The following is a 23,583-nucleotide window of genomic DNA, read 5'->3' on the forward strand; positions in this document are numbered from 1 at the left end:
TCTGTAACCATTTTGTTCTTCCCAAATGCCCAGTGTATAGCCATTATTTCTAAGGAAACTTGGGGCAGTAGGTGGTGGAGATAGAGTAATTTATTTGGTATTCTATATGAAAGTGAAAATGGAATTCTGCATTAGGGTACAACTGATAAATGTTCATAAAGATATAGAATAAGATACTTTCTTGTGTATTCCATTTCCCCGTTCTTTATACAGAAAATGAAGAATAGAAAATCATCATGTATTGATTAGGAATGGTTTCAGCTGCAAGTACCCAACAGTAGTTTAAAATTGTATAAACACTTGTAACACAAGAAGTACATAATTAGGACTGTTTCAGCAGCTAAGCAAGTTTGTCAAAAACCTAGATTCTTTCTAACTCTCCGCTGCACTATATTTAGCTTTTACCTTTTAATTCTCATGCCTGTTGCCTCACTATCAGAGGATGAGAAAGAAAGAAAGGGTAGAACCAGGAACTCTCCTCTTATCTAGCTTTCCCTTAAGGAGGCAAGAGTTTTCCAAGAAGGGCTATCCTCTACAGCACCCCCAGTGGATTTCTGTGTCTCATTGGCTTAAGCTGTGTGACAGGTTTAATCCTAGCAGCATGGGAGGTGGGGAAGATGAGTGGGAGGTAAGCAAGGGAAAAAGGCTGAAAATGGGGGTTATGTTAAGAAACCAGTAGTGTCTTCCTCAAACCCTTTGCCTCTTCCCTTTCTTTGTCTCACTACCACTCCTCCCCCTCAAGCAATCCAATTATGCAAGGCATTGATAACCATCCTTTCAGGACCAGAGGTCTGATAACCCATACAGATTTCCAGTTTTAAAGTCATTGGACACAGAATTTAGTTTATGGCCTTACTGAAAAAAAGTCATAAGGGAATACTATTAAGAAGAAAGAGATTCCAATCAAGGCACCAGCAGAAAAGAGAGAGAAGAGAAAAGAATTATGCCTACTGTTTTACTGTGGTACTTGGGAATTACATAGCAGAAGTTGAGGTGACCAGGACTGTGGCTCAGTACATTTAAACCTCTGTAAGATTATATTTCTCAATCCCATCAAATAATAAGCATCATTTAAAAACAAAAAATCTAAGCTTTTCCAACCTAAACTGATAAGAAATTATATTTACCATCCTCTTTCCTACACTGTCCAATCCCTGTTGGAGTTGGCCTATATGACCTTTGAAGCTCAGTTTCCTTTCTGCTGTGATTTATTGGGCACCTGCAGCTTACTTGGCACAAGACACCATCCATAAGGTTCATGACTTTTCACATTTGTTATAAACAAGAGGAGGGAATCAAGAACCAAAATAGAAATGAGTAGTGAGGTATGGCTGAGTGCTTAGAACTTATACTACTTAGAGGAATAGTTATACCATTGGTCTGTATGATATAGAATAATTGCATTCATATTAATCTCAGATCATAATGATGACCCAACAACTCAGTGTTGACTATGGCTTTAATATTCTTTTTCTGGTCTCTCACTGACTTGTCGACCTAGTTGTAACATACCCTTTCCTGTTGTCAGATACCCCAGGATATCCTTTATTAAAGGAGGAATCCAGTTCTTGACACTGCTTTGATCTGTGGGATGCTAATATTCTGCCTATAAAATTTGAGTAATGGAATCCTTTAAAAAAAAAATGCTGAAAAGAATGTGGTTAAAATTACCACTAGTGGTTTGGGCAGTGAAGAAGGAACTTAAAAGAGTACTATTAATAAATTGACATTTTTTGCACAGGGCATTTTAGTTGGTAATAAAATAAAATTCAGTGATGAAGTCAGATATTCTAAGAAAGTGAATTGACTCATAAAGACATGGCACCAGTGTCCTTTCATACAACAGCAGAGTAACTCTAGCATACTGAAATTGTCTTAATGCCTTTCTGTAATAAAGGGAATCTGGTGCCAAACAAAGTAGCGGAGAGGATACACGAATTCTCACTTATTTGTATAATGGAATTTATTTGGAAACAGAGATGGAAAGCCATCATATCTTTCAGAAAGTGTGCCCTGTGACGATCTTAGAATCCAAGAGTGATAAAGTTTTTTAAGTTATTCTCATACCACTATGTAAAACGTTATTACCAATCACTGAAGTGAGATGGGGCAAGTAGGGAGGATAAAGAATAAATGTAGGACACATTTTTACCCTCTAGTGGTTTACAGTTTACTTTATTTTATTTTTTAATTTATTTATTTTTTTTGTCTTTTTCGTGACCGGTACTCAGGCAGTGAGTGCACTGGCCATTCCTATATAGGATCCGAACCCGGGACGGGAGCGTCACTGCGCTCCCAGTGCTGCACTCTCCCGAGTGCGCCACGGGCTCGGCCCTACAGTTTACTTTAAAAAGATAAAACTTTGAGACCATATAGACTAAGATTCTAAAGTACGTGGTGCAAACTATTTGAGTACTGTACAAGCTTAGGAAATATAGACCACTAAAGATTGGAGTCATTAGAAAAGCTTTCAAAAAACCTATTGGATTTCAGCTAGGACTTGAAAAATGGTAGGATTTGGATTAACAAGGGAGAGAGAAAAGCATGTCAAGGAATGGGGGGCATGTGTGGAGGCACAAAATTGAAAACAAGTAGACATTACAAGTCAGAGAAAGGATAGAAAGTGTTAGTGGAAGAATAGGAGAAAATAAAGTGAAAAATACAAGAGGACCAGAAAGGTAATTCATTTTACATTTCTTTAAAATCTTCCTGACAAATTTTTAAAAAGAAAAAACTCCTTTGGGGATGATTTAAAACCCTACACCACCCCCAGTGTCAAGAAATTCTTCCTAATGATTTATATCCCCCTTGCTGCTATTTTGTCCTTTTCCTGATATCTTAATTTTTGAAATTCTGTTTGTGTCTTATTCTAATCTCCTCACATTAGGGTATTCTTGGTCCTTCCTGGGCCTGGTCTCGGGTTGCATAGGGAAGAACTGGTATTTAAGAGATCAATTATCCTTTTGGATATGGATGATGAAAATTCTCCCACCATTGTACACATGGGCAAGAGTTTTGTAGGTTGGCAATGCTTTGTAGCACTTCAGTGAGATGTGCTAGTTGTCATTTATTCAACAATATTTATTAAGCATTTCCTATGTACAGATACTGTTCTAGGTGCTTGTGATATGTCCAAAAACAAATGAAGAGATCTTTTCTCTTTGGGAGCTTACGTTCTAGCAATAGCATGAAGGCTAGACCAACTATCAGATAATGTCTCTGTTCTCACAATTCCTTTTTCTATACAATGGACTAATTTGGTCAGCTGTCAGAATCTTCTCTTTAAAATATTTAGTCTTTCCAAAACAGGAAATTCTTCAACCCATACACAAATGAATTTACCCTAGGTACAATTTGGTGGTTTTCCCCCCTCTCTTTAGTTTGTCCTCCTTCGTTCTCCTGACATTTTCTCTTAGAGTATTTTGGGAAGAAGTTTCCTGTTCTTATTTTTTCTCTATAAATTACCTTGTTCACACATGCAGCATATGACCTACTGTTGCTGCTGTGGTTGTATTTATTTGTTGAACAGTCCAGTATTTTGAAATGATTCATTCAAGAACCATGAAGCATTCAAAGTAGGATGTGTGACTCATTTAGTAAACAGCAACATCTTGAAGTAGAGAGCAGGAGCCTATGATTGACTAAGGTAGAAATGAAAGTTATGTTGGCTTTGAGGTATGTGTATGTGTATATTTAATCCCTTCCTTTCTTTTCCCTTTCCCCATTTTCCCAAACTTAAGTGATGTCTTGCATTGGGAACAGAAGTACTGCAGTGAGGGTGAGAAGACTTGTCAAGACTGTTGCAAATTTCTCAGTTTCTTCTTTCAGAATATGTGATCAATTGAAATGATTAAATAGTGTTCAAAAACAGATCAGTTATTGTCTCTACTGCCTGCTCAATACCGATATCACTATATTCTGGAACTTGTTCAACAAAGTTTCTCAGTTTTTCTATGGCTTTTTCATACTATTTTCTTTCATCAAAATATGCCCTAGTATAGATACTGTAATAAAAGAAAGCTGTTCTGTCCGTGAAGTGCTGCCAAACCCAGAAACTTTTGAGAAAGTGGTAGTTAGGTTTCAGCACAAATGACTCTGCAGACTATCACAAATGTAAACTCAATTCCTTGTATTGTTCCTTGATAGTTGAGACATTCAGGGCTCATTTCCTAATAAGTAAAGAGTTCTGATTGTTTTCTTCTCCCAGTCTACTCTTCTAAAACAAGGAAAGGGACGTGAATTTCTCATAGGTCAGAATATGAGCATTTTAAAATGTGAGGTGAATCCACATAGAAACAAGCTGTTGTAGCCAAAGATAACATTTCAGGAATGAATCTGGCTAGGACTTGTGTGCATATTGCACAGAAATTTCATTGGTCACAACACTTTACCAAGGATTTAGCTTGAAACTGATACATTCCTAATGCCCATATGCTTGTGCTTGGCTCAGAGTCAAAAGCCAAAAATTTAGATTCAGTTTGGTCTGAGCTCTCATTCGCACTGAGCCTTCTTTCAGTTCTGTTCAGTGCTGCTATTTCAAAATACTTCTGAGAGACTAGGCTAAATGAGATTAAGAAAAATTTATCTCGAGGCCGGCCTGTGGCTCACTCGGGAGAGTGCGGTGCTGATAACACCAAGGCCACGGGTTCGGATCCCATATAGGGATGGCCGGTTTGCTCACTGGGTGAGCGTGGTGCTGACAACACCAAGTCAAGGGTTAAGATCCCCTTACCGGTCATCTTTTAAAAAAAAAAGAAAAAGAAAAATTTATCTCTAAACATTGACTTGTTTAGAATTATTCTGCAAAGAAAAGTTACTTTTTTAGTACAATACCTATCTACTTTGAGATTAAAAAAGGGAACGAGGAGGGAACTAGCTGAATACATGCTGCATGCCAAGTACTATACTGTTTGTATAATTATTTCATTCAAAGGCTTAAGAAAAGAAGGGTATAAGGGAGCCTTTTGGGTGCCTGAAATGTTTCATATCTTAATCTGAGTGGTGATTACACAGGTATATACTTATATAAAAATTCACTGAGATGTATACTTTGAGATGCATTTTCTATGTTATACCTCAATTTTAAAAAGTTAAAAATCTTAAGACTTCATTCATTGAGATTTATTCCTGATGTACAATTCCCGCCATCTTTGTTCTTCAGGCCGTTCCAAAATCTTTATTTAGCTATGTTCATTTAGTCAATTTCCTAGGTGGTAGGAGTCCAGATTACAGAAGGATGGGTAAGAGTGAAACTTCCTGGTAACACCAAAGTCAAGGGTTCAGATCCCTGAACCGGCCAGTAACTCCCTCCCCCCAACCCTAAAAAAGAGTGAAACTTCCTAGAAATAGAAAAGGTTTTTACCAACGATATCCCATGGAAGATGAGTTGTTGACAAGAAAACTGTATTTTCCCTCTCCATTCTGCAACTAATACCAGTTTTCAGATTGACTTCCTCATAGTCAGATTGACTTTCCATTTTATGCTTCTTAACTTTTCTTAAAGTGAGAAAATCTTCCTTCTTGCTATTCGTTTTTTCTTTGCAAGAGAGTGAAAATCAGTAGTAGCCAAAATTGTTTTGATTAGCTTCTTCTGTATTATGACTTTGTTACTAACAAGGCAATGCATGAGAATCCCATTTAATCTGTTCTTCTCCCAATTACAATGCCCTCTGTTCCATCTTCCTAATTTCCCAATCCTAAGTATTTGCAGATCTGTAGTACATCAGCCATTTTATAAAATGAAGTTGGAAGTTTTCTGCCTGTCCTTTTTTCCTTCCAAGTTTCAGGTCCAAAAACATGTGCTGGCAGTTTGGCAAGGAAAACTAAAAAACAGCCTTTTTTTTTCTTATTTCTTTCTCTGTTTTCTCGTTACTCTGAAGCAGGGTTTCTCAACAGAGACACAACTGACATTTGGGGTTGGATAATTCTTTCTCCGGGAGGCTGTTCTGTGTATTATATGATATTTATCAGTATCCCATGTTTCTAGTTGCTAGAGGCCGGTAGCATCCCCCAAGTTGTCACAAGCAAAAATTTCTCCAAACATTGCCAATTGTCCCCTGGGGGGCAAACTTGCTGCAGGTTTAAAACCAATGCCATATAGTGTAAACTTTATCTAGAGAAAGTGGATTTGGGGGGAAGATTCAATATTGGTTAAAATTCCCATGGGATCTTTGAGCGTATTATCTTGATTACAGCTGTCCAAAAGAAATATAATGCAAACCACAAGTGTGAGCCATATATATAATTAAAAATTTTCTAGTAGCCACATTAAAAAGTAAAAGTAAACAAGTGAAATTCATTTTAATAATGTTTTATTTAACCCAGTATATCCAGATTAGTATCATTTCAACATGTATTCAACGTAAAAATTATTGAGATTTTTTACTCTTTTTTTTGTACTGTCTTTGAAATTCAGCATGTGTTTTGAATTACAGTACATTTAAATTCAGATGAGCCACATTGCAAATGCTCAGTAGCTATGTGTGGCTAGTGGCTTCCCTACTGGATAGAGCAGCTCTAGATGATCTTGGTCTCTATGTAATGTGCCAGTTAGCATGTAGTGCTTTCTCTCTCCCTATTTATGCCAAGAAACTGTCCTGATTCATTTACTTAAACAAATAAGACTTTAAACTTTCTGTGTTACCATACAAATACTCTCCCAAGACATGCAAATTGTCTTCCTAATCCAATATGACTCAAATTCTTCCCATTTTGAATGATATCAGCTCTCTGCTGCCTTGGAGATGGTTAGTATCTGCACATTTATTGAAAATTATCATTATTTACCCTATAACCAGGGTAAGTGTTTCAAGTGAGTGGCCGTTTGCCAAAACCTTAGTCATAGGTAAAACCAAAGAACAAAAGAAGACTCATTAAGATATTAACAAATGGGGAAGCTAGACTTATAAATGAGCAGTAATTTTGAAAGGAAATCCTTTTGGGAGCCCCTCCCACACACAAATTTTAATTCAGAAGGATAATCTATATTTTTACTAAGGTCAAAATTTTTATTACTTAATAGTTTAATTGAGAAATTGCTTTCAGAGGGATGGTTTCCTAAACAAGAAATTCAAGAGTGATCTAGAGAATTCCTTAAGTGTTAACTCTTAATAAATGAGAGAAAATATAAAGAATATTCAAACTAATAACCAGATTGCATTCACTTTGACAAAAAGCTTCAGTAAATTTTATTCTCACCCTCCTACCCTAGACGTGCAAAAATTATATTAGAATTGTAGAGAGAGTTGACTGGAGCCAAGATCAGGACAGTGCCCCATTTCTTAAAATTCTGCCCTTTTGACTCCTTTTCCTCTGAAGTGAACTATGTTGTTTAGTCAGGGAGTCATAATTATTTTTGGTGTCATGGACCCCCTTTGGTAGTATGGTGAGGCCTACAAACCTTTTCAAAAGAGTAATATTTTTTAACTCATAAAATATGTAGGATTATGAAGGGGACTAATTATAATAGTAGTCAAAAATCTATGAAAAAATATTTGATAATATATGTGCTTCTTTATTAATGCATTAAATAAGTTCTAGTGATAGGTCTGATAACTAACTACCATAATTTCAAAGTAGTGATATAAAGACTACTTTGAGATATCTTGTAATAACTGTAATGTGATATGAAAATATGTGTGATTTCTATTGTGAATTAGAGTGCTAAATTTCAGTTAGAGTTTAGTGAAAGTAAAGATGTAATTTTTTCCATATGTGAGCTTGCATTTATCAAACCCTCTGAGATGTTAGTGGGTGGGATCCTTGAGCCATCTTCAGTTCTTTTCAGGCCCCAGCTTTTGACTTGGGGAAAAATAAACAGCTCAGATGTAATGTGGAGAAGGATGGAGGTGGGGGTAGGCAGCAAAGAGGAACGGGAATTAGAGGACAAATAAGACAAATCATGACTATGTAGCAAAGTTGCAGCAGAGTGGGGAGTTGCCTTTTAAAATACTGAAAATCTTAACCAGAGCAAAACCTGATGGAGATTTAAAATCTTTCTGCCAGCTCATTTTTGAGCAAACTAGCTTTCTGATAGTAGAAGAGGACTTCTTACTGAAAAGTCATTCTTCTAGCTTCTAGAACATTGTACAAAAATTTTCAAGCTACCTATATGAAATTTCCTTGAAGTACATATAAATATATTTATGAAAAAGATTATTATAACATTACCAATACATTTACAACCCTGCTTAATCTACTACTACTCTTCACGTCTCCTTAAAATGATGTTTTTTCTCCGTTGTAGACTAGGTTCTGCTTATTTCCTTTTACCAAATAGTTGGCAATCCTAGACTTTCTACAGTGACTTGTTTAATCTACAAATATCATAACCCTGGTTAACAAGACTATTCTCTACTTTTCCTCCCACTCCCACCCTTTTTTTTCCTTAGGGAAAAATTTGTAATTCAAAAATTTGGTGCCTGGGTGTATTAGTCTGTTTTGTGTTGCTGTAACAAAGTACACTGAACTGGGTGATTTTAAAGAAAATGAAATTTATTGCTTACAGTTTCTGAGGCTGGGAAGTCCAAAGTCCATCTGGTGGTAGCAACAGTGATCCAGGGGTCTCACATTGCAAGATGGTGGAAGCAGGAAGAGCAGTGAAAGCAAAAGGCAGACTCTTCTCTTCTTTGTTTTTGTTTTTGTTTTTGTTTTTCTGACCGGTAAGGGGATCGCAACGCTCGGCACAGTGTTGTCTGCACCACGCCACGCTCAGCCAGTGAGTGCACTGGTCATCCCTATTTAGGATCCGAACCCGCGGCCTGGGCACTACCAGCGCCGCACTCTCCCAAGTGAGCCATGGGGTCGGCCCTCTTCTCTTCTTTTAAAGCCCTCAGAATCACGACCCTGACCACCATTTTTAATCCATTCACTACTTCACGATCCTACAATCCAATCACCTCTTCAAAGGCCACCTTTCAATTACCATCATAGGATCTCCCACCCTCTTAACAGTCACAGTGGGGGCTAAGATTCTAATACATAAATCTTGGGGGACACAATTCAAGCTTCAGGGAGTTTTGGGCAGACATAATTCAATCCACTACACAGGGGTTTACCAATAAAGAGAAAATTAAAGTTCGTGGCTAAATTTTCTCACACTTTATTCAGTTTTGCACTAGATCTATCAGAAACCACTGAGTCAGTCTTCTTTTGACTCTCTTACTTCTTGGTTCTTCATACTTTTAATTGAAAATTCCCTTTACCTTCAGACCTGAGTGCCTTGCCTGGAAGGATTTTAGATCTTAAGCTGACTTTAGTAGTGAATTTGGGGAAAAGCTACTTTTAGGTAAAATAAAGGAGCCAAAACAGTTTGGTGTTGCTTTCCTGACTGGGTAAGAGCTAGAATCGGGCCATTTCCTGTGTATTTGATTTGCAGTTAAGAAGAGCTGGGGGGCGGGGAAGGCTAGAAGTATAGTGTTTAAAGTACAGTGTTTGATGGGGAGTGTGTATCTAATGAAGAAAGTAAGAAGGGAGGACTAACCAATCATCATTTTAGAAACAAAAAGACAAATAGAACTACGTTTCAGAGACTCGATGTGAACGAACTATAGAAAAATGCACCATCCAAGCTGTCATGTGTTGTAGTCATGTTTTAATAAAGGAACATGGCCAGCAGCCTCAAAGGAACTTTTGAGGGTATTATTCTTGTGAATTACTGTTGTTTGTCTGTTCCTTTCACCTCCCCCTTTTAAAGAAGGGGCAGAAGCATAAATTATTGTCCTGTAACACTGTCTTACTTAGTCATAAACTGGGGTAGACTTAGCCCCGTTTTCTTCATTGTCCTTTCACCCAGATCCCTAAAGAAATAAAATTTCTAATACCATCTCCTTTTCTGTTCCCTCATCCTGCCTTCAGGTTCCTCCCTACCCTTAAACAAAACTTTTTTTGCTTGCATTTTTATTGTACCATTATACAGCCAGCAGCATTGTACTGGCCCCTTTATGACTGATGGAGCCCAGGCGGGCTGCCCGATGAGGGGAGACAGCATTTGGCCAATGGGGCTGGTATGTGTTATTATTGCTGGCCGTTGGGCTTCGGTCCTCTACAGCTCCGTCCTGGCTCATTAAAACTCTGAGCCAAATAGCCGCGCAGGCGCCTGCTGCAGCACTGTGGGGGCCAGGAAGTTAAATGGTTCTCCTAATCCTGCATAATTTATCTCCCTGTTAGCCCCCTCATAAAATAGTCCAATTCAGCCTCGCCATGGAGAGATTCGTTCTAAATTTCCTATTTTTGTGATGACCAATGAGTGCCCAGCCTTTCCCTTCTTCTCTCTTTATTATTATTAAAAATTGTTTTCTCTTTGTTCACTACGAGTTTGCCTTAATGTTTTTTTTATTTGGAGCCTCCTGCCTGGACCCCACTTCTCCAACAATCTGTCCACTTCTCTTGTTTGGACATGGTATTACAGAGCAGTTGGTGCCAGGGTCTTCCCCCTCTCCTCTCCTTCCTGCCTTCTAGCTCCTTTTTTTATCCATCTCTTCTCCTTTTCCATCACTTCCAATTTTTTCTCCTTTCTATTTCCTCTCCAGTCCCTCTTTCCAGGGACCAACCTCATTGCAGGATGTTTGGTAGGACATTTAAAAAGGGCACTGAATGGGGTTTTGTTTGTTTGTTTTCACATCTCCATTTCTGTTTTGTTTCAGAGATTTACAAATGAGGACCACCTGGCAGTTCATAAACACAAGCATGAGATGACATTGAAATTTGGCCCAGCCAGAACTGACTCAGTCATCATTGCAGGTATTTGCTGCCCTAAAAGCCACGTGCCTTGATATCACCAGACAGTTAAGATTAATACCAGGGACCAGATGTACTGGGAGCAGTACTCCTCATCTCCCATTAAGAGCCCTTATGTGATCTGCATTTAATCAGGAAAAACGAACACTAAAAGGTCCCAAGTTTCTATTGTGCCCTCTACTCTGTTTTTTATAACAAGATTGTGTTCTGTGGTTTTTGAGGGTTGGTGTATTGAGGTTTTGTCTTTGCTTTTTTCAGTCTATTCCCTCCTTGCCTTGTATTTATTAAGACTTTGGAAGATTTACAGACAAAAGATGCCTTTGACATTTCTCCCTACCCACAGTGAAGGAGTGAACAAAAGAAGGCAAAAAAACCCGGCTTAGTCTGGCTGCTTCTCTTCCACTGGGTGTCAGTTTTCCCCCAGCAGGCAGATCGTCAGTTCATAAATTCAGCTTTCCTTGTGAACCCAGACACCATTGAGGGCACATTTCCAAAGCTCAAACAAGACAGTCGGTTGGACTTTTCTAAGCCAATTTAGGTGACCTGGAACCTCTCACCCGTTGTTTTAGATATTGTCTTGCTTACATGTGCCATTCTCAGGGAAACACTCTTAGCATCTGCTCTCAAACCATGCAGCAGTTCTGTTGTGCCACTTTCAGCTAGACAGACATACAAACCAAATTGGGCTTTTTCTTTTAATACCACGACAGGTTCTAATTTAGCCCAAGCTCAATATTTAATCAGTAGGGTATTTAGTTGATGCTTATTATGTTAGTTAATAACTCAAGTAAGATACAATTTCTCTAAGTATTACTGGCCAAAATGCTACCCTAGGGAGAAACAGAACCTCCTTTCCATACTTCTATGTGTGATGACAGGGACTTGCCCTTACAGATCTCCTATTCCTTATTAATTCAGCAAATATTTATTGAATATCTCCTGTGTGCACCAGGCACTTTGCTAGGAGGTCGTAGATTTGTAATCTCTGGGAAAAGGACATGAGTAGGGATATTGTCATCAGTGATCCTTAGGAAAACCTGGGGAGGTCTTAGGGAAGAGCAGGTAGGGTATAAGTATATGACTTTATGTAGGTAAAACATACTTAATTAAGTCAGGGTATATGTACATGAAAAAAATTTTTCAAATTTGCAGGCAAGTACAAGTGAATAATACAAACAATATGAATACTAAGAGAGTTAATATTAAGTAGAATTAATCAGAAAGTTTATGAAAGGTAAATTTGAGGCAAGGTTGGAGAAGTTATTCCAAGTGGTATCATTCAATCTTCATGTCAGTGACCAAACTAACCTGCTTATCCACTAAACCAGACAGTCAGTGAGACTGTCCAGTGATACCAGGGTTCTCAAAATCTTGAGTTGTTTTATTCTTTCTTCAAATTGTGTCTGTTCTATTCCTTCCTGTTCTTCCTGCCACCACCCTCAATATGCTTGGATTCCTCCAGTCTTCTAACTGGCTTCCTTGACTAATCTTATTCTAATCCATCTTGCCTACTATTGAAAAGGCAGTCTTCCTTAAATTCTACTTCTCTGGTCAAAAGCTGTCATTATCTTCCTATTTTCTCTTTTTTTTTTTTTTTTTTTTTTTTTGTCGTTTTTTCGTGACCGGCACTCAGCCAGTGAGTGCACCGGTCAGTCCTATATAGGATCCGAACCCGCGGCGGGAGTGTCCCCGCGCTCCCAGCGCAGCACCCTACCAAGTGCGCCACGGGCTCGGCCCTTCCTATTTTCTCTTAACGTAAGGCTATTTATACCTGGATTTTCAGGCTGTGCATAACCTAGTCCCATGGTACTCACCCAACTTGATATAAGACTTATATACCTACCTAATATGATTATCTTTTGACCTAGCTATACCTTTTTCTTCTTATTCACACATGGTGCCCATACCCTGCTCCTTACTCTGTGCCTTTACCTGCTTTACTCCTCTTAGCCTCCAAATGTTCTCTTCTCTACCATCTAAAGCCATTCTCTAAGGCTCAGCTGAAGTCCCACTTCTTGAAATCTTTCCTAACTGCTCTGTCATTAATGTGTCTTTAATTTCTACAACAATTTTATTCTCCATTGCACATGGCACTTATTTTTGTACCCTATGATGCTGTTGGTGTATATTTTATTTTCTCAACTATAAAAGGTTCTCTTAATTCTCTAGGGCAAGAGCCATGTCTTATATTTGGGCAATACTCCTATCCTTTCTCTCTCCTAAATATACACACAAGTGTATGCATGTAGCACCAAAATACATAGTAAGTATTCAGTAAACACTTGTTAATTTCTCAGGAATCATCATGGCAGGCTCAGGGTTTTCTTACATATTTTCAGGCTGTTTGTTCAGGAACTAGAACCACTTGAAGGTTAGAGGCCACCTGGAATATGAGAAATTAGGTTTAACACAGGAGAGCCTTTAAAATAAAAACCAGAAATGAGCATGAATAAGCAGTGTGTGGGACAAATTTGTTTGAGCCTCAGCTCAGAAGTCTAAAAGTCCCTCTTCTGCCATAGCCATGCCCTTAGCTGCTCCCTCCTGTTCCACTTGAGTTGTGATTTTGTGTGTGCCCTTACTGAAGTACACTCTAAGCATAAAAGATGATGTTACCTCTACTCACCCAAGGATGGAGAGAAAGTGGCTTTATCTTTAGCCAACCAAAGCTGCCAGAGAACATTTTAAAACTATTTTGGGAGGTAGTGGTAACTTTCCCAAACACTCTGATTCTGAAGAGGTTTTGTTTAAATTTTTTTTTTAATTATGTTGTTTCCATGGAAAATCCCTCTGGACTGTTTCCAATTGATCATGCTAGAGGAGCAGTTTTAACCCCAGGTCTCATTCTTTAAAATACCATTTAAACATTGTTCTATTTATTTCATTCAGTCTAGTGGTTTGGGGTATGAGATGAATCCCTGAGGCCATTAGAATATGAAGGAAAACCATCATAATAGAGTTAGGATCTGGTAACAAGATTCAACTCTAGAAAATGCAGGATGGGGAGAAAAAAGCTCAAATCTAAAGTTCAAGTTGTTTGAAAAGTTCCCATGGGTTACCAAGAGCCTTCCTCTTTCCAAGGCAGAATTACTGTGTTTAAGAGATTTGTGCAGCCCCTGCGGGAATATTTTGGCTGGCAAATCTAAATCCAAATATTCTGGTTTCCGGAATTTGCTCTAGGCCCAGGTCTGTGAGATGAGCTCTATTGTTTGCAGTTTCCTTTTTTAATTCATAATCTTGCTGTCTTGTTCTGCAGCCCCTAGAATTGCCTGGAATCCTTTCAGAAGGTAACAGACCCTTACCTCATTGACCACTCAACGACAAGGCCTCTTTTCTTATTTGGTAGCTTTAGTAAGCAAACTCAACTCAACTATCTGATCTTCAGTTTCTTCTCATCAGATTTTAACATCTGTCTGCTTAAACCTGCTCACTTCAGATCTAGCAGGGAGTAAGTTTAAAAAGAAAACATTGCTTAACTGTACTTTATTTTCATATCAGGAGGTTTCACAGTGCTTCACCTGTGTAGGTAGTTTTGTTTTGTTTTGTTTGGGGGTGAAGGAATTAAGACCAGAACTAAGAGAAAGGTGAGTATGTGGATAGTCACACAACAAGACATTGTTCGGTCTTCCCCCTGCTGGCTTTGAGGCAACACAGCACAGACACCCTCTGTTGACCTAGCACCAGCCTTCACCTACTAGGGCTCCATAAAAGCAAATTTACCCTAACGCAGAGACTCTCTATCTCCAAATAGAAGAATAAAAATGAATTCTCTGTATACTATCAAGTTTTAATTTCAAGTCAAAACTAAAACAGAGTTTTCTTTTCTTTTCATGTTTACAGATCAAACTCCTACTCCGACTAGATTCTTGAAGAACTGTGAGGAGGTGGGGCTCTTCAATGAACTAGCTAGCTCCTTTGAACATGAATTCAAGAAAGCTGCAGATGAGGAAGAGAAAAAGGCAAGAAGTGGGACTTTTGCCAAAAAACTGGTGGTTTTCATACCTAGACTATTTTCATTGCACCTTGAGATAATTTGCTTAATTGGTTAAAACACAAAATCAGATAGTACTCACTAATCATAGTCAACCGTCCAGGTCTTTAGGGAGTCCAGATGATGGATCAGCACAAATTTGTCTTCACCAGAATTCAGTCCTCCTGTCCTTCCAGTGGAACATTAGTTCAATAATCTATTTTTTAAATTATTTCTTATGAATATGTTGAAGATGTTAAAAGATTATAAATTACTCAGATTTTGTTGCCAAATCCCACTCTTTTCTGAGCTGATCAGACTTTTCACCTGGACTATTTTTATTCAATCAGCCAGTCAACAAACATTTATTGAATTTCCACTCTTCTTTGTTTCAGTATATATGATTCTTGCCTTCAAGTAGCTTTCTAGTACTATTCAAGTAACTATTAAAGTTAAAGAAGAATGTTCATTTTATTGCCTTTCAAAGGAGATCAACCAGGATGGTAAAAGAACTAGAAATTAAGTCACTTCAGGAACCATTAAAGAAATTGAGGAAGTTTTGCTTGGAAAAGAGATTTAGTGTGAACAAAAACTGTAGTCTTCAAATACTTGAAGAGCTGTTGTGGATTAAATTATTATATCAGAGGGATTAAATTATTCTGTGTGGTCCAAAGGTAGAAAGAAGTAGGACCACTGAGTGGAAGCTCTCACAAAATGTGTTTTAATTATATGTAGGCCACTTAGTAGGGATATTGTAGAGAGGGTTAAAATGCTGGAATCCTTTCTAATCCTGAGGTGCTGTGGTTCTGATTTTAGCCTTTATATATTTCATATCCCTAGAAAATCCCTTAATTTGGAAGACTAGAAGAAATAGTTGAAGAAGCAGAGTCAAAGGAAGATTGTTCCTAATGGAATAAGGGGTTTGGGGGAAAAAGAAAAGTGGAAAGATCAAAGTTTACTTTAGAATTAGAATTCTAGGTTATTAGTCACTATTTAAAATCAGATCTGTGTTCCATAATAATTCATAAAAGATTCCAGTATCTCTATCCCAAAACATATGTATGTTAACACATGTACCTCACAATTGCATGGTATAGTGAGGCATGGAATCCCATCAGAATATAGAAAAGCCAGGACATAAGAAAAGGATTCTATGGGAGCTCTTTCCTTCAAAGAGGGAGATAGCAGCTAAACCAACATAGGTATGAGCTCAGTTGGTTAGAGCGCAGTGTTAATAATGCGCCAAGGTCAAGGATTCAGATCCCTGTAGCCACGAGCAGCCAAGAAAGAAAAAAAAAAAAAAAAAAGTTATGCATGATTTTTTCATCCAGCTTAAATTTAAAAAGTGAGATAAAGTGTCTTTATTGCTGGAGTTCTTTCCAAATTCCATTGCTTTTTGTCAGCTTTTATTCATGCTATTTCCTTCAAACTAAAAGAAAGCAGGGAAACTCAGTTGCATATATTTGTAGTTTTACTTTCAAATAACAGAATTAGCCAGTCTTCTTATCATTCTTTCTTCATTAGAGACCCATGTCTCTCATTTCTCAGTTGCCTCAACCTATATGGTATAATTTTATTTTACAGCTTACCTATGTCACCTCCCCTGACATTCTCCCCTCCCCTAAAACAAAGAAAGTAGTCAATTTATTTCCACCAGGATGTGAGGAATTTTATACCAAACTCATTATAGGCAAATTCAAGAAAATTAGCCTCCCTTAAAAAGCTTCAAGTCTTTTTCACTGTCATTTTAGCTCAGTTGACACTTAGAGGCCAGTTCACAGTTGTTTAGGCCTCTATTAGTCCGTTTCTGTTGCTTATAACAAAATACCTGGAACCTGGTAATTTACAAAGAAAATGAAATTTATTGCTTACAGTTTCAGAGGCCTAGGAAGTCCAAAGGCCTGGGAACACCTCTGGTGAAGACTTTCTTTGGTGGTAACTTCAGTGACCACGGGATATCACGCTGCAGAATGGCAGAGGGGAGAGAGCAGAGACTAACCTCCTCATTCACTCTCTTTAAAGCCCTCAGATCCACGCCCATGACCACCATTTTTAATCCATTCACTATGGCATAGTCCTACAATCTAACCACCTCTTCAAGGCCCCACCTTTCAATTACCATAATAGGATTTCCCATCCTCTTAACAGTCCCAGTGGGAGCCAAGTTTCTTATACATAAAACTTGGGGGACACAATTCAAACTTCAATGAGTTTGGCAGGGGAGGGGGGGGAACATTCAACCCCTAAGTTCCAGGGGGAACTTTCTACTCCTGCTCAAAAACCTCATGTCCTTTTCACATGCATATACATTCATTTCATCCTCAAAGTCTTAACTTGTTTTTGCTCAAAAGCCCAAAGTTCAACATCCCATCCGTGAAATCAAAAACAAGTTACCTACTTCCAAGATACAATGGTGGGACAAACATAGGGTACATATTCCCATTCAAAAAGGGAGAAATAGGTCAAAAGAAAGGGGTAACAGGCCCCAAACAAGTCTGAAATCCAGCAAGGCAAGCATTAAATCTCAAAGCTGGCGAATCATGTACCTATGTTTGACATCCTCTGCATGCTGGTGCAGGGGTTGGGTCCCCAAGTCCTTGGGCAGCCCTGCTTCTGACTTTCCCGGTCTCAGGTGATGCTTTAGCTTTTGCAGCCTGGCATTGCACACTGGTAGCTCTACAAGTTTGGGATCTTCATAGCAGTCCTGCTCCCTTGGCTCCACTAGGCATGGTACTGATGGGGTTTCTCTGCTGCACCTCTGACCCCACATTTCCTTTCAGCATTGCTCTACAGAAAGCTCTATGCAGTGAATCCACCCCTGCAACAGATCTCTTCCTTGGCCCCAGGCTTTTCTATCCATCATTTGAAATCAGGGTGAAGGCTTCCAATCCTACACAGCTCTGGCATTCTGCAAGCCTGCAAACTTACCATGCGAACACCACCCAGGCTTCCAGCTTATATTTTCCAAAGCTGCAGGTCCACCCACACCTGGGGCCAATTTAGCCATGGCTAGAGCAGCCAAAGCAGCTGGGGTGCTGCTGCTGAAAGCAGCTTCCCAAGGTGGCCCTGGGCAGCGAGCCCGTGGAGGGCACCTCAGGCATGTTCCGCAAGACCATTTTGTCTCCCTAGGCCTTTGGGCCTGAAATGGAAGGGTTGGCACGAGAGGCTTCTGCAAAGTCTCCAGAGCCTTTTCCCGCTTCTCTTGATGATTCCTTTCTTTTGTACTAATCTTCTTAGACCATTGCATTTTTCTACTGAAAATGCTCTCTGCTGCTCTACCACAGGGCCAGACTACAAATTTTCCAAATCTTTACTGTCTGCTTTCCTTTTAAATTCTGACTTTATGTCGTACCTTTGCCACCATAACAGCATAGGCTGTTGCAAATAGCCATGCAGCTTCCTGAATGCTTTGCTGCTTAGAAATTTCTTCCACCAGATACTCTGGTTCACAACTCTTAAGTTCCAACTTCCACAAAGTCCTAAAGCATGGATACAATGCAGCCAAGTTCTTTGCCAGTTCATAGCAAAGGTGATCTTCGCCGCAGTTTTCAATAAGTCCCTTCTCATTTACATCTGAGATCTTCTCAGAATTGCCTTTACTGGGGCCGGCCCATGGCTCACTCAGGAGAGTGTGATGCTGATAACACCAAGGCCATGTGTTCGGATCCCATATAGGAATGGCTGGTTAGCTTACTGGGTGAGCGTGGTGCTGACAACACCAAGTCAAGGGTTAAGATCCCCTTACCGGTCATCTTTTAAAAAGAAAAAAAAAAAAAAGAATTGCCTTTACTGTCCATATTTCTACCAGCATTCTGGTCATCACCACATAACTGGTGTCTAAGATATTCCAAACTTTCCCTGGTATTCTTGTCTTCTAAACTCCCACCAGCACGTAGGCTTTTTCTACTCTGCTCCTTCAGATTCTTTCAGCCTGTCCTCAACACCCAGTTCCAAAGCCACTTCCACATTTTCAAGTATTTGTTATAAGCAACACCCCATTTGTACCAATTTTCTATATTAGTCTGTTTCTGTTGCTTATAACAATACGTGGAACTGGGTAATTTATTATTTTATTTTATTTTTTTTTTTTTTTAAAGATGACCGGTAAGGTGATCTTAACCCTTGACTTGGTGTTGTCAGCACCACGCTCACCCAGTGAGCTAACCAGCCATCCCTATATAGGGATCCGAACCCGTGGCCTTGGTGTTATCAGCACCGCACTCTCCCGAGTGAGCCACGGGCCGGCCCGAACTGGGTAATTTAGAAAGAAAATGAAATTTATCGCTTATAGTTTCAGAGGCTAGGAAGTCCAAAGGCCTGAGGATGCATCTGGTGAAGGCTTTCTCTGGTGGTGACTTCAGTGACCACAGGATATCACATTGCGAAGTGGTGGAACAGAGAGCAGAGACTAACCTCCTCATTCACTCTCTTTAAAGCCCTCAGATCCATGCCCATGACCACTATTTTTGGTACTACAATCTAATCACCTCTTCAAGGCCCCACTTTTCAATTACTGTAATAGGATTTCTCACCCTCTTAACAGTCCCAGTGGGGGCCAAGTTTCTAATATACATAAACTTGGGAAACACAATTCAGGCAAGGCCTTTCCTTATTGGGCATTTCTTGGTGTTTCTTCTCACCTGTACAGGAGTGGTCTTTACCTTCCCTTGATGAGAAGCACAGAGTCAATGGAGTATTATCTCCAAGAGTGTTTAATGAGCCTGAAACTTTCCTGAACTACAGCTTTTCTAGGAAATGCCTCTAGGGGATTTTAAACCATGGTTTTATTTACTTAGAGGCCTCTCCTTCCCACCAGTCTCTGACTTCAGAGATCTCAGGATTAGATAAATTGGACATGATGTCTTAGCAATGTAGAAAAAATGAGGCAGAAATTAAACCATCTTTGCTGTTGCTCACCCTCATCAGATTGGGGAGAAAGAACTATTACTACCTTGTCTAATGCAGCAGACACCAGGTTATCTTTACTTTATTCAACTAGCTACCAAGAAGGTTTCTAGGGATGGAGGCAGCAAAGGAAGAGTTAGAAACAAGCTCCTTTGACCAAGATGCCTAGGATATGGAAAGAATAGAACAAAGGATCCACTTTGTCATGCAAGTGAACTGCAATGCCAACCCTCCTGTCATGGTGCAGTATCAGGGACGTTATCTCAGATGATTTATTGTTCCCCGCTAGGCCATTTACAGCTCCACAGTTCTATGAGGCGATTGCACCACTGCCAGGAAAGTACTCTCTTTACTTTCTGGTTTTGTCCAGTCCTGCTCTTGAGACCAAGTTCTAATTTCACTGATCAGATGATAGCCTTTCCTTTCTTTGTTTCCCCAAAATCCTATCTGCCTGAAACTTACAGCCTCCAGCACCAGATTTTGGGGTGAGATCGCCATCAAGGATGGTGAGTTCTCCAGAAAAGACATTTCCTATCTTGTTTGCAATATGTTAATAGCCAATTTGTCTTTGTTTGCTTTTGATAATTGGGTATTCTAGTCATTCTGGTTGTCAGGGAAAGAGCTCACAGCTCTCCAGTGGCCAGCAGAGCTGGTTGGGAAAAGGCAGGTATTTGATTCGGGAATCATTTTATTTTTCTGAAAAAAAGATTATAATCATAATATTTGCATAGATTTAAATGACATTCTTTTTTTTCCAGGTCTTTATAATAAGTATTTGCTTAATAGTGGTGAAGCAGGTGTTAACTTCATTTTATAGTTAGGGAAACAAAAGCCCAAAACATAGGACCTGCATTGCTTTAACTTGCAGTTCAGTGCTTTGACCAAGGGCTGAACTTCTTAGAAGCATGTTCTTTCATCTTGTAACTGTAAAGGTATAGATTCAAACCTAAAGGGAATCATGAGGTTGAAATCTGTTTATTTTTCTTTCATAACAGGCTGCTGCTGGGCCCCTTGACATGTCTTTGCCTTCCACACCAGACATCAAAATCAAAGAAGAAGAGCCAGTGGAGGTAGACTCCTCTCCACCTGATAGCCCTGCCTCTAGCCCCTGTTCCCCACCACTGAAGGAAAAGGTAAAATTCTCTACCAAGGGTCATCCCAAATGTTAATTGATAGATTTGACTAATTAGTTTGATTCATCAGTTATATAAATAGTGTGTGATATAGGGGGATTGATTGTATTTAAAGGAATGCTAATTTAGAAGATTTATGTAAAATACACCTATTCTCTCATCAGGAATTCTACTTCTCAGACTACAGGGAAGAGAAATTAGTGCATATATCTACCAAAGGAAGTATGTAGGAATGTTCGTGGCAGTTGTAATCATTATAGCCCAAAAAAAACTGGAAACATTCCAAAGGCCCATCAAGAAAAGAATGAATAAATTGTTATATATTTCTAAAACAGAATGTTACATGGCATTAAAAAAGAACCAGGGGTGGCCAGGTAGCTCAGTTGGTTAGAGCACGGCCTTATAATACCAAAGTCAAAGCTTTGTATCCCACACTGGCCAGCTAAAAGTAAGTAAATTAATTTAATTTAATTTAAAATAAACAATAATGAACTAACAATTACACAGTAATGTGGGTGAATCTCACAAACATTATATTGAATAAAAACAAAAAAAGTTAGACACAAAAGTACATGCTATATGATTTCATTTACTAGAGGCAAAACTATTTTGATGATGCTATAGTGTTTACCTCTTATGAGGGAAGGGTATGGATTGGGAAGGGACATGGGAGAACCTTCTGGGGTGCTAGAAATAGTCTCTAGATTTTATGTATGGAAAAAGTCATTTCATTGTAATGACTAATTTTTTATTTTTTATTTTTTTAGGAAAGCATGGATAATTTAATGACTTTGATTAATGCACTTTATGTATGTTATACTTCAAATAATAAATGAAAAAGAAAAATTCACATACATCATAAATTGGACATTAAACATAGAAAAACGTCTTCTAAAAAGAAGAAAAAGGAAAAAGTCTTCTAAGGGGGCAGTGACTCAAAGGGAATATCTACTAGGATTTTTCTTCTTATTATTATTATTAAAGGAAACCTTTTATGAAGTATTATTTTTTATAAATGTATTGAGTATAGTGCACTTACAGAAAAGTACATAAGTTGTAATATACAGCTCACTGAATGTCCGCAAAGTTAATAGCCTGTGTAACCAGCACCCAGATCAAAAACAGATATTATCTGGGGGCTGGCCACTTAGCTCGGTTGGTTAGAGTGTGATGCTCATAACTTCAAGGTTCAATCCCTGTACCAGCCAGCCACCAGAAGAAAAAAAAAAAAAAAAAAAAAAACCAAAAAACCCCCAGATATTATCAGAACCTCAGAAGCCCTCTCATGCCTCCTTCCATCCAGTCTCTACTGCTCTACCAGTGGTTATTGGTTTTAACCACTTGAAATCTTTGGAGAAGCATTATAGTACCATATAAATTCTAAGGATTGCTATAATTTTTCACAGTCCAGATGCTGTATGGATAAGGCATCTGTACCTTATCTTACTTCCCTCCAAATTTAGCTGGATAACCTCTCAAAACTACCATCTCCAAAAACATTACAACTATCCCCCACCACTGCCCCTTTCATCAACAACCAAGTCATAGAGACTGTCTGAAGATGCTTTCAAGGCCAGTATGGCCCTGGCAGTGTAAGATCCTAAAAACTTAATAGTTAGAAGAAGTTTTTTAAAATTACCATATGATCATTATTCAAACTTCCGTAGACCATTTTTTAAGGGGTCTATAGGAGATGTTAGGTTGCCTTATCACCAATATACCTGCCTTTTCCCACTGAAGGTCAGAGGACACCTGGGTATCAAGTTTAGAATGAGAGTATCTGGATTGTGAAAAGTTAAAACAATCTCTAGAATTTATGTTAATACAGTGCCTCTCAAAAGATTTCAAGTGATTTTTTTCCATCTGTCATCTTATTTATATGGTCATCATCCCTGAAAGGGAGATTGCCAAGAGATCTTAACTCAGCATTCCTACTGAATGGGTGAGTGAGGTATGGTCCGTGATCATGGTGGAATCAGGTCATGATTTATATAAGTGGCTCTAATGCTCTTTCCAGTAAATTTGTGCTAGATTTTACCATCTATGTATTTCCCTAAAAGCAGCTTTTAAAGCATTTGGTGATCTGTTTGTCTCTTCTCCCCAGGAGGTTGCCCCAAAGCCTGTTGTGATCTCTGCCCCTACACCCACCATTGTACGTCCTGGCTCCCTGCCTCTCCACTTGGGCTATGATCCACTTCATCCAACCCTTCCCTCCCCAACCTCCGTCATCACACAGGCTCCACCATCCAATAGGCAAATGGGGTAAGTAAGAGCAGGAAAAAACAGTGAAGGCCAAATCTCATTCCACTTTGTGAAATTATTTGATAAAACGGGCTGTTTTTGAATACCCAAGGAAAACGAGTCACTGAGATTATCTCTCAAAGTAAATATTTCCCCCATGAACAGAATCTCCTTTACCTTTTTAGTAGAGAAGCAAATATTTATTTGGGGATAATACTTCCTTAATTTGCGGGGTTAATACTTCTTCAGTCTAAAAAGAAGGATCCTTAAGTCTTTAAGAAGTTCCTCACAATGGTGGAGGCCACACAGTAGAAGTATATTTAGTTCTTGGCCTCACTCCTATAGGGGCTGAAACCCATTAAATCACCTTCTTTGAGTCTCATCTTCCCCTTAGTCCCAGTTAGGGTTCTTGGTCTTTGCTGTCCCTAATTTTGTTTGTTTATTTGTCTTCACTCCTGACATGGCCCATACAGATTTCCTGATGGGATGACTTGAGATCCTGTCCCCAGGTACCCCTGGGTTAAGAGATTGTTGTCAGGATTCAGCTTCTTAGAGATTATTGTTCTCTGGATCCACTAGGAAAAATAGAAAGGGACAGCT

General features: G+C 38.9%; 1 protein-coding gene across 3 annotated transcripts in view; it reads left to right on the forward strand.

Annotated features, from left to right (window-relative positions):
• Positions 1-23,583, forward strand: part of LOC134391556 (cyclic AMP-dependent transcription factor ATF-7) — an 82,346-nt gene that overhangs the window by 42,825 nt on the left and 15,938 nt on the right. For 2 of the 3 annotated variants that reach the window (XM_063115537.1, XM_063115539.1), the window contains exons 3-6: positions 10,644-10,740; positions 14,575-14,693; positions 20,605-20,742; positions 22,847-23,004. In XM_063115537.1, coding sequence (XP_062971607.1) covers positions 10,644-10,740; positions 14,575-14,693; positions 20,605-20,742; positions 22,847-23,004 — 512 coding nt within the window. Of the gene's footprint in view, positions 1-10,643; positions 10,741-14,574; positions 14,784-20,604; positions 20,743-22,846; positions 23,005-23,583 lie in introns of those variants that run through there. The other variant, XM_063115540.1, reaches the window with a different exon arrangement.

Source organism: Cynocephalus volans, chromosome 12 (genome assembly GCF_027409185.1).
Source record: "Cynocephalus volans isolate mCynVol1 chromosome 12, mCynVol1.pri, whole genome shotgun sequence".
NCBI lineage: Eukaryota > Metazoa > Chordata > Mammalia > Dermoptera > Cynocephalidae > Cynocephalus > Cynocephalus volans.